This window comes from Cyanistes caeruleus, chromosome 28 (genome assembly GCF_971803275.1).
Source record: "Cyanistes caeruleus chromosome 28, bCyaCae1.hap1.1, whole genome shotgun sequence".
Taxonomy (NCBI): Eukaryota; Metazoa; Chordata; class Aves; order Passeriformes; family Paridae; genus Cyanistes; species Cyanistes caeruleus.
The window spans coordinates 5,650,895-5,667,343 of NC_141728.1; the positions used below are offsets into that span (position 1 = coordinate 5,650,895).

Consider the following 16,449-nt stretch of genomic DNA (forward strand, 5'->3'; position numbering starts at 1 on the left):
GGGAAGGACATCTTCCACTCACACAGCAAGGCAAGTGAAGGGGAAAGTGCAATCTCTCTTTCCTGGAAGGTGTTCAGCTTTTAACAAACTAGTTTTGTTGAAGATGAGCCCAGGCAGTGGTGAGTTAGAGCATTTGATCAAACTCCCAGAGTATCCTCACATCTGTTTGGACACAATTTCTCTTTGTTTTTTTCATTGTGAATGCTTTCTCCTGCCCCGCTGCCTCCTGCTTGGAGTTGTACGGGCAGCAGAGTTTTCGCAGCAGGCCTGTGCAGCGAGTTCTGAGCCAACGTGTGGCTCTGCTGCCATCCCAAATCTGCGCTTTCCTTGCCCAGCCTGAGCACAAGTGGGGCATGTGCTGGGCGTGGCTGGAGATTTTCATCACCAAAATCCTCCAGCGTCATGGCATTTCCATCTGCCCATTGCTTTGGAGAGCACAAATCACAAACCACCCATCTCTGCTGATAAATGTCATTGCTTGCAGATTGCTGCAGCCGCACAGCTGAGCTACAAATACACATGAATCCATTTCAGTTGAAAAATGTCATTTATTACAAATTGCTACACCTGTGCTGACAATACACAACTATCAAAATCTCAATTAAGTCTAAAAAAAGTAATTTATTATATTAGCTCAACAATGCCATGTAAATATATACAAATAACAACTTCAGTTAGCAAAAACTTAACTTAATGCTAACCTCTACAAGTTACTATAGACAAAGATCATGGAGGTGTTTAACAACTTAATTTATTACAGATTACTACAACCTTACAACCCAATATAGAAATACAAAAATATCAGTGTCTCCCTCTAAATAACCCTGTACTAAGAATTTGATAAATAGAATTATACAACTATACCTCTTCATACATGATTAAATAGAACTAAATACCTCTATATATACATATATAACAATCTACAGATGGAAATACAGATTAACTATTACATATTTCATACAATATATATACACATAGATATATAAAACAAAACTATTTGAAAAGATACAGATGTCACTGTCCCAATCTCAATACCCATACAAGTGCATCGGTACACACACATGTAAATATTCACTGAATTATCCCTGTCTATGTGCAAGGCCATACATCTCTAAACAGAGCTATAATCAGAGGGATCCCAGCCGCCCCATCTTCAAAGCTTCTCCCTCGGTCTTTTCCTCCCATGCAGAGCAGCTCTCCTGGACAGGGACAGCAGATGGGACATCTGGGAGGCAAAGGGAACAGCGAGTCAGTGCTGGGACCTTTCCCTTGGCAGCAGCTGCACTTCCAGCAGGGAAGTGAAAATCTCTGAGCCTCCCCAGGAGGGTTGGCAAGAACAAGCAGGCCGAGCGGGCCAGCGTGTGGCGAGCGCAGGCGCGGCGGGACTGTCCCGCAGCCCCCGGCAGCCCGGCACAGCTCCCGGGCCCTGCCGGCACAGCTGCCTTGCCCAAGGACAGCCCCTGTGCCGGCCGGGGCAGCAGCGCTGAGCAGCCCCAGCACGGGCAGGGGCCGCTCCTGCCCGGCCGGGCAGCGCCCATGGCCAAAGCCCACGCCACCCTCAGCCCTGCCCGGCCTCACCAGCCCTGGGGCCTCACCCAGGCTCTCGCGTGGCCCCAGCACATCCCTGCTCACTGCTCTTGCTCCAGGCCTTCAGCTTCTCCCTGCTGGCTCCTCTCAGTGTCTGCCTGTCCTCAAGCTCTTCAGGACAGCTGTGGTGGCAAAAGTGGAGGCTCTGGAATCGGTTGCAAGGCCTGGCAGAGCTGCAGTCCCTGAGCTCTGTGTGCTCCCTCCTGGCCCCCTCCATCCCCTCAGCCCCGCCGTCCTCTCGGCAAAGCCCCAGCCTCCTCTTCAGTTTCCTGGGCCTCTCCCAGGCCTCTCCCCCTGCTCAGTCCCTTCTGAGCCGTTGTGTCCCCTCAGGGCCGGCACAGCCCTCAGCCCGTGCCTCTGTCACCTCAGTGCCACCATGGCCCTCTGCTCCCCCACAGCCCTCAGTGCCCCTCACACCTCAAGGTTTGCAAGGTCCCTTCAGCATCAGCGCCTCCTCAGCCCCCTCAGTCTCAGCGTCCTTCAGCAGCTCCTCACAGGACAGTGCCTGGGGCCAGCGGCAGCTCCCACCGCTCCAGGGACAGCCAGGGCTGCAACTGCTGCTCCGCCTGCCCCGGCCCCAGCTCGGACCCAGCACAGGGGGACACAAGGGGCACAGCGGGAAAAACAAGAGATGAAAAAGGCAGCCAAGGGGAAAAGAGGCAAAAATGCAGCTTAGGCCTACACAGCTCAATCTATGCACCTATACATCTATATAGGTATTTAGAAATGGAACTGTGTGCGCATCTAAATGTTACTCTCTACATATAGAAATGTAAATTTGAAAATCTATAAATATAACTGTACACATACAAATAAAATCCTATCACATCCTTAAGTATCCATACAAACTATACAGATGTATAAATAGAAACACCTATAAATACAACTCTATCAATGTATACTGGTAACTATACCGATAAATAAATAAAAAAATCTCTAACTATATCTATAAACAGAGGGATGCCACCTGCCCGATGGTCACAGGCTCTCCCTCTGATCCTTCTTCCCACGCAGGGCAGCCCTTCTGGCAAGGTAGATCACATGGATATCTGGGAAGGAAAGACAACTCTCAGTCAATGCTGGCCTCCGTGTAGCTTTCCCTTTGCAAGTAAACTGTCCTGCTAGCAAAGGCTGTCAAAGATGGCCTGAAAGGCACACTCTCACTTGAGAATCTGAAGCCTGCTCTTTCAAGAACAGGGATCCTTCCAAGTTTTCCAGTCTTGTGAAGTTTTGAAGTACGCCAATCAATTCACAACCCTCCCAGTGCAAATGGCACCCCCGAGAGCTTGAAACACAGACAGTGCCAGCTGCCACAAAGAAGCCCAGCCTTGTTCTTTCTCTGGGCTGACGCAGAGATGTCAGTCCTCACTGCAGTGGCTGAAGCTGAAGGCTGCTGTGAGCTGGGAACCAATTGGGACACGCAGCTTGGTGACACAACTGCCACCAGCTCAGGTTTCTTGCCGGCTCTCTTGCCACAGCAGAGGACTCGGTGTCAGAGCCTCTGGAAAAGCATGGAGGGGCAGGGCTCGGGGAACTTGTGCCAGTGCAGGATTGGAACTAAAGGCACCAGGAAGCACCAACCCTGCTGCAGACAAGAACTCAACTCTTCTGATCTCCCTTCCTGTCAGAGGCAGGCTCAGAGCAGCTGTCTCCCATCTCTCTAAACCACGCTGGGCTCACTCCTTACCAAGCTCCTCGGGCTCCTGGGAAACGTTCACACAGCTCCCGCAAGCAGGCAAAGCTCCCTCTGCTGCAGCCTTGTTCACAGCCTCCCCTCCTGAAGAGCCACGGGCAACACTAGGATTGACCTGAAAAGAAAAACAGAAAGAAGGAAACGCAAAGATCAACCAATAGCTTCTGCAGGGGTACAATCAGAGCCTGCCAGATTTCCTTCTGTGCACCAACAAATTGCTTTTGAAAACTGCTATGCGGGAGTTTGCAGAAGACAAAGGCTCATCGCGCTTGGCAAGAAGATATGGGCAGTTCCAAAACATCCCCCTCCCCACCTCCAGTCTGCCCTTCCTCAACAAGAAATCTACCCATGCAATGGCTCTGCATATTAAATGAAAGAAGAGAAATTCTTTGGCAAAGTTGTAGAATAAGATGCAAAAAGGCCTGTGCCAATGCAGAAACTGAACACTCCAGGCCAGTCTGGGAAGAGAGAAGACTTAAGAAAAAAGGGATTCCAAAGTCCAAGAGGGAATCTGTCAAACACAAGGACTAATGGGCCCTGATTGAACTGCTCTTCAACACAGGAAGAGCCCCTGGGCTTAAAGGAGTCCTTAACCATTTCATGTCCAGCACCAACCTTGTCCTTCTCACCAATCACACAAGTCATGGGGCCTCAAAACCAAGACATCTGCCCCCTGAAGACTCCACGGCTCACACACTTCATCCCTTCTTCCTAACAAGGAGCTCTGGGCCCCAGAGGCGTTCAACAGTCCAAAACACTGACTTCTCCAACACTCTCCAAGAGCTGTCAAGGCTGACAAGGCTGTTGAGCGTGGGGATGACACTCAAGCCATGGAGTGGGCGCTAAGGATGGAGTCCTGCTAGCTCCTGGCACAGGGATGTGCTCTTGCCACCACAGCCCTAAGCACAACAGTCTCATGCAGGCTGCAGCTTTGCAGGGACTGTCTGGCAACACACATCTCTTCTTCCCACAAGGTGACTGAGCTCTGGAACACGGAGAGCAAGACTGGCCAGTTTGCTCAGCTGAGCATTTCCCAGCTGGAAACTGGACTGCATGCACCAGGTTCCTGAGTGGGTAAGACAGCTGCAGCTCCAGCCCATCCCCACACACAGCTCTGGGAATGTCCATCCCCACACACAGCTCTGGGAATGCCTACACGCACAGCAGGGCTCACACAGCAGCAGCAGCAGCTGCAGGAGCAGCTGCAGCCCAGCCCTTGCTTTGCCTTGGCCTTCCAGCCCAAGAGAGGCAGAGCCCACATCTGCTGCTGGCACCTCTCACATGCCCCTCCCACTCTGCCTTCAGGGGCAATTCTCCAAACGCTCTTCTCTTCTTTCCCATCAAACAAAGCCTGTTAGAACCCACCAAGCTTCCACTTCCTCCCCACAAATGCCCCTGCACAAGGGATTCTTCCCAGAAAAAGGAGCATCCAAACCTGGCAAACACCTCTCATCCTCACTTAAGGGCTTATCCCCCCTTTTCATTCCCTCTTCCTTAGCAAATCTTGCTTTACCAAGCAAATCCTTCCGTGTCCATTCCCAGCTGAATTCAAGAAGCCTTTGCTTCTCAGCCATGCATCAACATTCAGAAGCTCTCAGTCCAGCCCCTTTCATCCCTGTCCAATGGAGTTACCTGAGCAGAGGGAGACCTTTCAGGCACAGATGGTGAAAGCATCTCCTCCAGTGTCTCCAGAACAAGGTCCAGATCCAGCGGTGGCAATTCCTCTTCCCCAGGAGTACTCCATACCCAGCTTGGGGCTCTCCATGCTGCATAACCGGCACTGCCAGCTGGAGCACTGGGGACTGAAGTGCCCGGGGCAGCTGGAAGAATCCAAAAACATCATTGAGGCTCCAAAATGAGGCTTTGGGACGCAGAGCTTTATTGCTGCCTTGGATCAAACATCACAGCAAGCGCACAGCAACCTCAACTCCAGAAAGGCATTAAAAACTTCCCTGGGAATTGGAAGAGTGAGCTCTTCCCCTTCAAAAGTATTATCCTAATCAACGTGTACATAGATTAAAGTATGGCTTGTCAAACTGATCTAGACATACACACAGACATAACCACCTTGAATCACAGCCTTTTGCATCTTCCCAGCAGCTTTGGCATTTGGCTGCTTGAGTTTCTCATCACAAGAGACCACAGAAAGTGCGTTCACCCAGGAAGAGGCCAGAGGTGCAGACACACATGCTAAACTTAAACTGCGAGTTTATTCTAAGGAGCAACCATGGAGGTGAGGCCATGGTCTGCAGCTGCAACTGTTCTGGGGACTCCCAGCGTGCACTGAAATTTCACAGCATTATTTGCGGGAGAGACTGTTGGAAATGGAAAATCTGCAGCCTTAGAAAAGCCTGGATTGATGAAGTGATGAAAGTACACAGACATTAGGTAAAGTAATTCTAAACCTATGTTCTTACAATTGCAAGTAAGGATATGCCTAGAGTAAGTAAGAAATTCTATTAAGTAAAATAGTTGGAGGTGTAAAGTGTAATAGTGTGATTTATAAAGTAAATTAGAGATCTAGGAACTATAACAGAAGTGTGTGTGAATACGTGACCTGTGAGCTTGTTGGTTAAAAGACAGACGCAGTGTGGCAAAATCAAGTAAAGGTGATAAGAGCTTAAGAAGTGAAAACAAACTTGGTGTCAACTGTCTACTGGATTAAAAAGTTATATATTGCCATGCGGAGCTGAAACTCATAACTTCCTCGAGCTGTGGTTGACTTGTTGCCTGTAAATCTCATGCCTCGGGACTGATATCTTATTGGGCTACTTAAGCTATAAATCATCTCAAAGCACGGTGGTGCCATCCCTTGTATTCCATCTCAACAAAAGACAATCTGTAAACTCTGCAATATCCCATCAGAGTCCTAGTTTGGCTTCATCCAAAGAAAAATGGGAGTTCACCCACCAGACACCGACCAGTTGTGGAGAAATGTTCTTTGCATTGCCCTTTGACCTCTACACAGAGGCTGCCTGGAAAATGGCCAGAACATCCTCCAAATCTGCAGCAAGGACGGGAAAAGCAGACAGAGATTGTTCTGATATTCATGATCCTGCTTCCTAGTACCCTTGACACCTGATTGTCACAATCAAATGGACACATGACAGAGCACCGCGGCAAAATACTTCAGTCACTTTTTGTGATCTTTCTGAAAAGCCAGGGGAGAAACACATTCTGTACCTGATGGGATGTTGGCTGGCAAGTGCTGCTCTGGAGAAGTGCAGCTGCTGCTCTCTGGAGAGGCCGCAGAAGTGCTTTGATGGTGCGCAGGAAATGGTGGAGTCATAAGCTCTGGCTGGAATTGAAATTTGTGTGTGCCTGGCTGGCCTGATGAAACCCCAAGTCCAGCTGTAGCAAACACTTTCTTGGCACGTGCTGGGGAAGCTTCACGCCCTTGAGGATCTGGACTTGTCCTGGAAGGGCCTGGAGGCAGCACTGAATCCTCAGGTGAGGCGGCACTGCGCTTCTGGCACCAAGGAGCTGTGCAGCAGGGAGGGAAGAAGAAAGGAAGCAAAGGGAAGGCTGGGTCACTACTGCTCCTCAGCTGTGTTTCCCTTGGCAGCAACTGTACTTCTCCCAAGGAAGACAGAAGCTCCAATCCTCCCAAGTAGGGTGAGAAGGAGAAAATTCCCCACATGTTCTGAAGCTTTGCAACAACCAATTCCTTGTCTACTGAGCTCTCCCATACTTATTCATCTGTCTGGGAAAAGTGTCCTGCTGCCATTCCTTGGCAGGAGGCAACTGCCAGAAAGCCAGCTGCCAGCTCTTCTCCCTTCTGCACCAAAGGCACACAAAAACTTTAGAATCACAGCCTTCCCTATCTCCCCTGCAGCTTTTAGATTTGGCTGCTTGAGTTTCTCAACACAGAAGGCCACAGAACGTGCATTCACCCAAGAAGAGCCCGGATCTTCAGGCACACACTGAGAAATTCAACTGGGAGTTTATTCTAAAAGCAACCTTGTAGGTGAGGCCATGTTCTGCAGCTGCAGCTGTTCTGAGGCACACAGAGCTCATTTCAATGGCACGGCCCGATTTGCAGGCCAGTCAGTCTGAAACATCTGCAATATCCTATCACCGTCCTAGTTGGACTTCATTCCAAGAAACAGGGGAGTTCACCTAACACTGACCACTTGTCTGTCGGGCAATATTTTTCACCCAGCCCTTGCACCTCAGCAGACAGGCTGTCTGGAAAATGCCCACAACAACCTCCACATCTGCAGGAAGGACAGGAAGAGCAGAGAATACTTTGGCATTCACAGTCCCACCTCCTAGTACACTTTCTCCGTGATTTTCACTTGAGATCTAGCCATGACAGAGGACTCACGGAAAACGCTTGAAAGGCTCAGTTGCCAGGACCTATTGGAAAAGGAAGGGTAGAAACTCTTTCCCTACCTGATGGGTGGCAGGCTGGGCTGTGCTGCTGAGAAGATGAGCAGCTGTTGCTCTGTCCAAGGGCCCTGCAAGCAGCTTCAGGGTGGATTGGAGTGAGGTGAACCATGAGCTCAGGATGGCGTTTCAGGTCCAGGCGAACCAGTGGAACCGTGAGCTTGCGGAGATTAAATCTCTGGATGAGCTCTCTTGATGGTTCCACTGGTGAAGCCCCAGCAAGTCCAGAGGTGGCACAGACTTTCTTGGCAGGTGCTGGGGAAGCCTCACTCTCCTGAGCAGCTGCACTTCTCCTGCAAGGGCCTGGAGGCAGCTCTGAATCCTCAGGTGAGGCAGCATCGCGCTTCTGGAGCAAGGGAGCTGTGCAGCAGGGAGGGAAGAAGAAAGGAAGCAAAGGGAAGGCTGGGTCACTCCTGCTCCTCAGCTGTGTTTCACTTGGCAGTAACTGTGCTTTTGGCAGGGAAGACAAAAGCTCACCTCCTCCCAAAACAGGGTAAGAAAGAAAAATATCACCACTTGTCTTGGGGGGTTTGATGCCTATAGAACTTAAGTCAAACTTACAAGCTGCTTCTATAGGTTGACTAATAAGATATCAATAGAACCTGATAGATCTGTATCACCGGATATCAACAGAACCTGAATCATAACTTCACGGATCTATTTAACCTGATATAGACGTCTTTCTATGCACTGTAGTGCCTAGTATATGGTTAACTGGTTGCTCAGTGCTGGAGACCCAGGAAAAAAAAATGAAAATCTCACCAGGTGGTCAGAGAGAAGTAAGTATAGTACTAATGAAAAATTAGCAAACGTCAAGCCAATTAGCCACAAAATAAAGCAATTAGACCGGTTAGGACCAGACAGACCAAGGAACACCGTAGCTGTGCATGCTCTGAAGACAAAGTTGAAAAGTTGAGATGCAAAGACGACTTTGGAAGCCTTTGTCAAAGACCCCCAACGACTCCCAAATTGGGGAGGCGTGAGCACAGTGAAAAAGAACTATCTATAGCCATGAGATTATAGTATGTAAATTTGTTCCAGAGTGTATAATATACTATACATATACTATATACATATACATATACTATAGTGTATATTAGTTCCATATAATGACATAGTAACACCAAGCAATAATTACTAAATATATACCACAGCAATTGACAAAGGTGGATGAATGAGGAGGAAATCCTCCTCAGCTCCAGCACTGAAATAAACAACTCTACACACACGGGTGTATGGGATTTTATTCACTTTGCAACAAGCAGCTCCCTGTCTACTGAGCTCTCCCCTATCCGTTCAAGCCTTGGCAGGAGGCAGCTGCCAGAAACCCAAGTGCCAGCTCTTCTCCTCTCTGCTCCAAATGGGACAGGAGATTCCCTCCCGCTGGGGCTGAGCACGCCCAAGCCCTCGGCTCAGCCGCACTCCCGGAGAGCTCCCCGAGCGTCCCAGGGCCGCGCAATGAGCAGCGCCAGCCACGGCACAGGGCCGGGCCGGCTGCCGGCCGAGCGGGCCAGCGTGTGGCGAGCGCAGGCGCGGCGGGACTGTCCCGCAGCCCCCGGCAGCCCGGCACAGCTCCCGGGCCCTGCCGGCACAGCTGCCTTGCCCAAGGACAGCCCCTGTGCCGGCCGGGGCAGCAGCGCTGAGCAGCCCCAGCACGGGCAGGGGCCGCTCCTGCCCGGCCGGGCAGCGCCCACGGCCAAAGCCCACGCCTCCCTCCGCGCCCGCAGCTCCCACCCCGTCTCACCGGCTCTGGGCGGCTGCCCGCTGGGGAAGGCGGGCAGCGACCGCTCCGTGGGGAGCCGCTGGAGGCGGCTGGGCTGGCGGCTCCGCACCTCCAGCCCCGCCGCCAGTCTCTGCCTGTTGGCCCTGGTCAGGCGTTTGATGCGGAGCAGGAGCTCGGGGCGGTCGCGGCGGAAGTTTGGGTTCATAAAGTGCAGCCAAGCCCCGGCATCGCCCGGCACAGCTGAGCCAAGCCATGCCGGCACCTTTTGGAAGCCGTAGAGGTTGAGCTGGCGCAGGAAACTGCCAAAGTGCGTGGCTTTGAAGGAGTCCGGGGCCGCCCCCGCCCCCTGGCCGCCCCCTCCGTGGGCGCCGGCCGGGCTGAGCAGCTCCCGCTCGAAGAGGAAGCGGTCGATGAGCAAGCCCTGGGCCTGGCTGTCCCAGCGCACGGAGCGGACGCGGGGGCTGTTCACCAGGCGCCACAGCTTGGCGGGGAAGGTGCTGGCATTGAGTCCGGCGGGCAGCGGCAGCTCCGCCATGGCACCGATCTGTCTCCGACTGGCGCCGCAACGGCCGCGGCGCAACGGCCTGAGGGGGGCGCTGCGTTCGGCCCCGCGCGCGCCCGGCGCGGCCCCGGCGCGGGCCGGACTCGGCGAGGACGAGCGGGGCCTGAGGGGAGATAAGGCCAGGTAAGAGGAGGTGAAAAATGCATGTGCGAAAAGATAAATTACATCGGAATTCCACTAATTGACAAAGATTGTTACTGTAATAAACGGAATTGATTTTTGCTAACTAAATTGTACCTGTTCTTCAAGTTATTTTTAGAAACAATTGTCAGGAAAATGAATCCACAAATGCCTGAGGTTTATGTCCAAAAAGGAGACAGAGGAGTCCTTTTTCCTTTATTCAAATAAAGGGAGAGGCCATGGGGCATTCCCATAGGGTCTCTCAAATTTTTGGAGGGCGCAGCCTCCTTTTTATCCTAATTCCCGGCCACTTGTCCCTTCTCTCTTTCCCCATGGGCTGATACTTGACAGGTACAGACTGCCCGAAATGCCTGATACCTGCCATACCTTCCCCCCCACCCTCAGTGCATAATCCCTTCTTAATTCTTTAATGGAATTCATAGTGTTCTTTCAGTGCCTCTTTGATCTTTTAGTGGAATCCATCCCATTGTTTCTGTTGTCTCTCACTGATAGCTGCATCTTATCTGTCTCGTTAGGGACTTTTGGATTAGGTTGTTTTTCCCTTTGACCTGAAGATTGATGAGAGGGAGGCAGTTTTCTCTTGTTCGGTCTCAGTTGTTTATTCTTTTCTTATCAGCATTACAAGGTACAAGGGGCTATGTGCATGATGATAGAAAAGGGTAAAATGGCTAACAAAGATCCTCTTCAAGGTCTTTTATATGTCCATTTACCCAATTAACAGATGCCAAGTCAATTATTTTTCTTAGTGACTGTTATAAATGAAACGGCAGATTAAGGATAAAAAAGAGAAATTTATTATAAATTAATAAACAGCAAAACAGCGAGGAAAAACCACAATAAAATGAACAGCGCAGCGCTGGGTGGACAGGGTCTATACGCAAGGTATAGGTGCTCCCAAATCCACGTTTGAGGGTTTTTCGGCCTGGGGTTTTATAGAGATTTTGTGTCCCCAGGCTAGAATTCCAATCAGTTTCCATTCACCAAGTGTCTCTGATTGTCAGGTGAATGGATTTCCTGGCTTGGAAAATAGAGTTAGTAAGTGTCCGGGCAGAATCTCCTCAAATGCAAAGTGATTCTGTATGTATTTTAACATATTTCATCAGGGCAGAATCGAGGGATCCGGGCTGGTGCCGATGGATATCTCGGCGGGGTTTTTCCCCCTTTGTCTTTCTTGATTGCTTTTCTTCAGCATAGGTTTGGCGGGTGGGGTGTTCAGTTCTGGCGACGACCATCTTCCTGGGACTTGTCTCCTTTGTTTAACTTGATTGTCTCCGGCAGAAGTCGGCCGGGCGTTGCCCAGGTCCGGAGGTAGACTTTCAGGCTAGCTCTTTATCCTTATGATGGCCTTTGTCCTGTCTTTTCCTCCAAGTTGATGTGTCGTCCGGGGTTCGTTATCTGGGTGGATTTTGCAATCTGTAGCTTTTGGAGAGAAATCCTGCCTCGACCCGGAGGAGGATTTCTCATTTCATATTTTTCATCATTTACAATTACATATACTTTATTTAAACCTTTTCTTCAAATTTTTATTCATTCAATTCTTTATTACAGTGACCCAATGACCCAACACCTGTGCGCTGCACTGCGGCATTTTTTACCCAATCACTTACTACTACCCAAAAACCCCTAGGAGAAGAACATGAAGAAGAAAGTAGAAGGACAAGAGACAACTCCGTAAATCCCCCATCTTGTCTCCTGTTCTCTAAACTACTTTTTCACCCAGTGATTTAAGAAACTTTCTGATCTACACACTCTTAAAAACGAGTTTCACTTAATAAATTATAAAAATAATTTAATATTGTCAGGAAAATTAATCCACGAACACCAGAGGTTTATGTCCAAAAAGGAGACAGAGGAGTCCTTTTTCTTTATTCGAATAAAGGGAGAGGCCATGGGGCATTCCCCTGGGGTCTCTCAAATTTTTGGAGGGCGCAGCCTCCTTTTTATCCTAATTCCCGGCCGCTTGTCCCTTCTCTCTTTCCCCATAGGCTGAGGTACTTGAGAGGTACAGGCTTCCCGGAACGCCTGACACCTGGGGTACCTTCCCCCCCCACCCCCAATGCATAATCCCTTCTTAACTTTTATGGAATTCATAGTGTTCTTTCAGTGCCTCTTTGATCTTCTACTGGAATCTATCCCATTGTTTCTGTCGTCTCTCACTGATAGCTACATCTTATCAACTGACCCACAGCTTGTTTGTAAAGACAAACTCATCATTCCTCTCAATCCCTCCTCTTTTAATTTTTGTTAATAATTGTCTTTACAAACTTTAGTTATCATTGACCTAATTTCTTGTTCTTGTGTCTTTTTTGGCTTTGCAATTATTTGCAGTGGCATTACTTTCTGCCCTTTTGTAGCTATCTCTGGATCAGTAGGCACAGCTACTACCTGCATTCTTTTGATCACATGTTGAATAAGTTGTATTAAGCAAGGGATCATGCATGGTAAAAAGATTAGAGTTGCTACAACACATGAGAGGAAAAAAAAGCATTTGTTTGACTCATAGGCCACCAGGTAACCATGAAAACATGTCTCATTCCCATCCTTTCCATGTTTGGACCGGTACATGGGCTAACTTTCTTATTCCTTTTGTTATTTGTTTTACCACTTTTCTATTGTCATTTATTTGCAAACAGCAGTTTGAGTCATTCAATTTTCCACACACCTCCCTTTCTTCTGCTAATAAATAGTCTAATACTATTCGATGTTGAAATATTGCATTTCTCATCTGAGTAGACTGGTCAGCAAGAAGGTCAAGAGCTGTAGCTGTCTGGTTGACTATTATTTCAAAGACAGCTTGCAACCTAATTATCCGATTTAGATTATAAATGGGTTCTCTGGCACCTGATATTAATTAATTTGGGTTCCAGGTAGCTGGTCCATAGTGTTGTATGATCCGTTCAGGTGGCCATTCATCTTTTTTCCACTTTTGGGTGCTCTTTCCCACCAGGGATGTATCAATAGACCGCTTCTCTCTAATTAGATCATTATATACTTTGATTCTTAACTGATTTCCTTGAACTTGTGGTAGCAGAAAGAACAATGGTCTAATATACTCCACATAACATATCCCTGGCCAGTTTGGAGGTAGCTTGCAGTAAGCATTTTGGCTACAAATTCAGTAGTGCCTCTTTAGAGCCCAGGTCCCATTAGCGAAGGGACCTTTCTAATTTTCATCATCAACTGGTGGGTTAAAATACAGCTTGCTTCCAGGGCTTAGGGGTCCACCCACAATAGTTGCCTCGCTGTAAGAATCACAATATTTACATTTCTAAGCTCTTACATGAGGTTTCTACTTGCAATCACATCTCAGATCTGTTCTATTAGATCTGGACCAGAACTTACTGAAAAGGGTTCGAGCTCTACTCTGGTGCTGCCACTTCTACTGATAGTCTCGGACAACATGTGTCTGACTTGTGGAATTATTTCAGGGGCAGCTTAAAAATAAAGGGTCAAAAAACTTATCTTTCTCCACTGCTTTACAGTTTTCAAAATCCTTTTGGTAATTATGGAAGGAACACTTTACTCAGCTACCATTAGTGAGCTTAACATGCGTTTGATTCTATCTGCCTCGATATCTGGAACAGTCATAAGGAGGGCAGTTGGGGGTCTAACAATCTAAACTTAAAGTCCAGTCACAAATGCTCTTTTTCACATATGTGCTTCTTGTTTTGTTTAAGCAATAAATGCCTCTTTCAGAAGAATGAAGCTGCCATGGACTTCTTTCTTTGTCTCAAAATCTAGTTCCATTATGGACTTCACTCAGGGTGCTAACCCACCATTTAGGCTCGACTGGGCTGGCCACCCATGGCCAGCTTTCAGATCCTCCTGGCCCTCTACAGACCCAACAGTTTTTAAGGTTAAAGGTCTTTGCTGCTTGTTCTCTTAAAGTAAAAAAAACTTATTTTCTCACTTTAGACTCCAACTTAACTGAAAATATAAAGGTAAAATTATTAAGAGAAACATTCTAATAGTGTTATAATCTAATTTCTAATTTTCAATTTCACGTTGTCTTCTACACCACCTGTGGCAAGTGAAAGCACAGAAACAGCTTAGCATAAAGAAAGCAATGACAGCATGGATTGGCTCCCAGTGGCTGGAGATTTGAGAGTAGGGATTTTCATACAGACCATTTCAGCAGGCAGTCTGTGGGTAGGCACTCAGGGCTTCCCCCGATGTCGACACACTAGCTACTGCTCCAGTCCACTCCTGCGGAGTGTCAGTCGCGGCTTCCCATCTTTCTCTTCCAGCTGAGATGTCCAAACCTCTGGGGCCTCAGAGACCTTGACTCGTGTTCAGCTCTCTTGACGGCTGTTTCTGTGGTCAGCAACAGCTGGAAAGGTCCACGCCACTTAGCCACCAGTGGTGCTTCTTTCTACTCTTTAACTAGGACTCAGTCTCTTGGTTTTCACTTGTCCAAAGGCAGGGTCTGTGCCAGCAGAGTTTCCTGTCGAATAAATTTCACAAGAGACAGTATCCAGGCCACAAATTGTTCTAAATATCTATCACTTAACTCTACTCCTGACTCAGGCCGAGAATTACAAAGATAAGGAATTCTAAACTTCAGTTCAAAGGGAGATAGTTGAATATTTCTTTTCGGTCTGGCCCTTACTCTTGCTAAAGCTAGTGTCAAGAGCTACACCCATGGCATATCAGTTTCTATCACCAGCTTTAGAAGATGCTTCTTTATTTTTCCATTCATTTTTTTTTTCAACTCGACCTGATCTTGTTTTTTAAAAAAAAATACTTTAATAATTGACCTTGTAGTTACGGAAACACTTGGGAACACTTCTGGCTACTCATAACAGACATACTAAAAAATCTCTTCACTCGGGGCATCTCAGTAAAATCCACTTGGCACCTCTGGAAGGGACGTACAGCCCAAGGCCTCCCGCCCCTGGCCAGTTTCTTTGTAACTTTGTTATTTGTCTTAGCACAAATCAAACAACCATCAACAGCTCGTTTTGCCAGAACAAAAAGACCCACAGCAGCATACATTTTGAGGAAGGCTTCTGCTATCTCTCGGGAGCCCCAATGACTCCCTTCGTGGAGCTGTTTTAGCAGTTGGGAGGCTAAAACTTTCAGTATCCACTGCTTACCATCTCTTGTAAACCAATTACCCTCTCTTTCTTCTGCCCCACTCTTTTTAACTATGTCAAGTTCTGGTGGAAAAGACAGCTTCTCTGGCAAGGGGGCAGTTACTGGGAGCAAGGGAAGTAACTTAGAGATTTCTGGCAACAATGCAGCTTTCCGAGCTTCTTCATCAGCCAGTCTATTTCCTACTGCCTCTTCCGAGCACCCTGCCTGGTGTCCCTTGATGTGTATTATTGCTACCTTTTTTGGTAAATTCACCACCTCCAATAGGCGGGAGATTAAGTTCTCATGAGCTAACGTTTTTCCTCTGCAGGTTAATAAACCTCTCTCTTCCCACAGTTTCCTAAATGCGTGTATCACACCATATGCATATTTAGAATCAGTAAAAATATTTACTGTCTTGTCTTGGTATAACTCACAAGCTCTCACGAGGGCATACAGCTCGGCCGTCTGAGCTGACCAGGTGGCCGGTAACTTCCCCCCTTCCTTTAATTGCTTTCCATTCACGACAGAGTATCCTGTAAATCTTCTTCTTTCTATCACCTTTGAAGACTCATCAATAAACACGTTTTCCCCTTCAGGCCATGGGATGTCTCTCAGATCATTCTTTGCCTTAGTTTGTAGATCTATTACTTGAATACAATCATGGAATTTTTCTTGGCTCCCTTCTTCAGGGCCATTCAAACAGGAGGCTGGGTTAAAACTTTTCTTGTTTTTAAATTCTAAATTTTCTTGTTCTAATAGACAAGATTCATATCTTAGCAACTTAGAGCTGGTCATCCACTTAGAGGCTCTCTCAGTTAACAACGCTTTAATCTGGTGTGAAACTTTAACAATCAGATAACCCCCCCTTGTCAACTTTCGGGCTTCAGCCACCATCAGAGCTGTGGCTGCGTAGTTCTGCAGACAATGGGGCCAGATTCTGGCTACTGGGTCTAACATTTTAGAAAAATAGGCAACAGGTCTCTGTGTTCTCCCATGCTCCTGAATTAAAATTTCTTTTGCGTGACTTTGTATAAACATGATTTAGTTCAGCAGCAAGTAATGCCACTGCTTCAAGCCAATTACATTACATTTCTTTATTTATTCCTTTTTTTTTCTTTTTAGTAATTAACCACTCTTTATCTTAATTTTTGCATTAAGTCCATTTTAGGCTTAGGGAGATGACTAACAAATTAACTTCCATTAAGGAAACTCTAATACTTATAACATTTTATAACTTTTAACATTTAAAACTTTTATTAAGGAAAGAAACAAAATACT

The 16,449-nt window shown here is 47.7% G+C and overlaps 1 protein-coding gene across 2 annotated transcripts; it reads right to left on the bottom strand.

The window, feature by feature from the left end:
* Window positions 1-528: 528 nt before the first annotated feature.
* On the bottom strand, window positions 529-10,017 carry LOC111945922 (uncharacterized). 2 transcript variants are annotated; one of them, XM_086864880.1, is made up of 8 exons: window positions 9,414-10,017; window positions 7,676-8,029; window positions 6,464-6,763; window positions 4,913-5,100; window positions 3,275-3,395; window positions 2,063-2,636; window positions 1,596-1,709; window positions 529-1,225 (listed from the first exon to the last, which is right to left on the bottom strand). In XM_086864880.1, the coding sequence occupies exons 1-6, from the start codon at window positions 9,925-9,927 to the stop codon at window positions 2,566-2,568; spliced, it is 1,548 nt and encodes a 515-aa protein (XP_086721006.1). In that variant the 5' UTR covers window positions 9,928-10,017; the 3' UTR covers window positions 529-1,225; window positions 1,596-1,709; window positions 2,063-2,565. The 2 variants fall into 2 exon arrangements, with proteins under 2 accessions (XP_086721006.1, XP_086721007.1); XM_086864881.1 differs by having other exon boundaries at window positions 2,005-2,636; window positions 9,414-9,996.
* Window positions 10,018-16,449: the final 6,432 nt, after the last annotated feature.

What these genes read in the sequence shown, in the direction of transcription:
- LOC111945922 (XM_086864880.1), bottom strand. Translation starts at nt 9,927, where the DNA reads ATGGCGGAGCTGCCGCTGCCCGCCGGACTCAATGCCAGCACCTTCCCC. An exon ending in CGGGCAGCCGCCCAGAGCCG is followed by an intron (nt 8,030 to 9,413) that starts GTGAGACGGGGT and finishes CCTGCTGCACAG; the next exon opens with CTCCCTTGCTCCAGAAGCGC. An exon ending in CCCAGCCTGCCACCCATCAG is followed by an intron (nt 6,764 to 7,675) that starts GTAGGGAAAGAG and finishes CCTGCTGCACAG; the next exon opens with CTCCTTGGTGCCAGAAGCGC.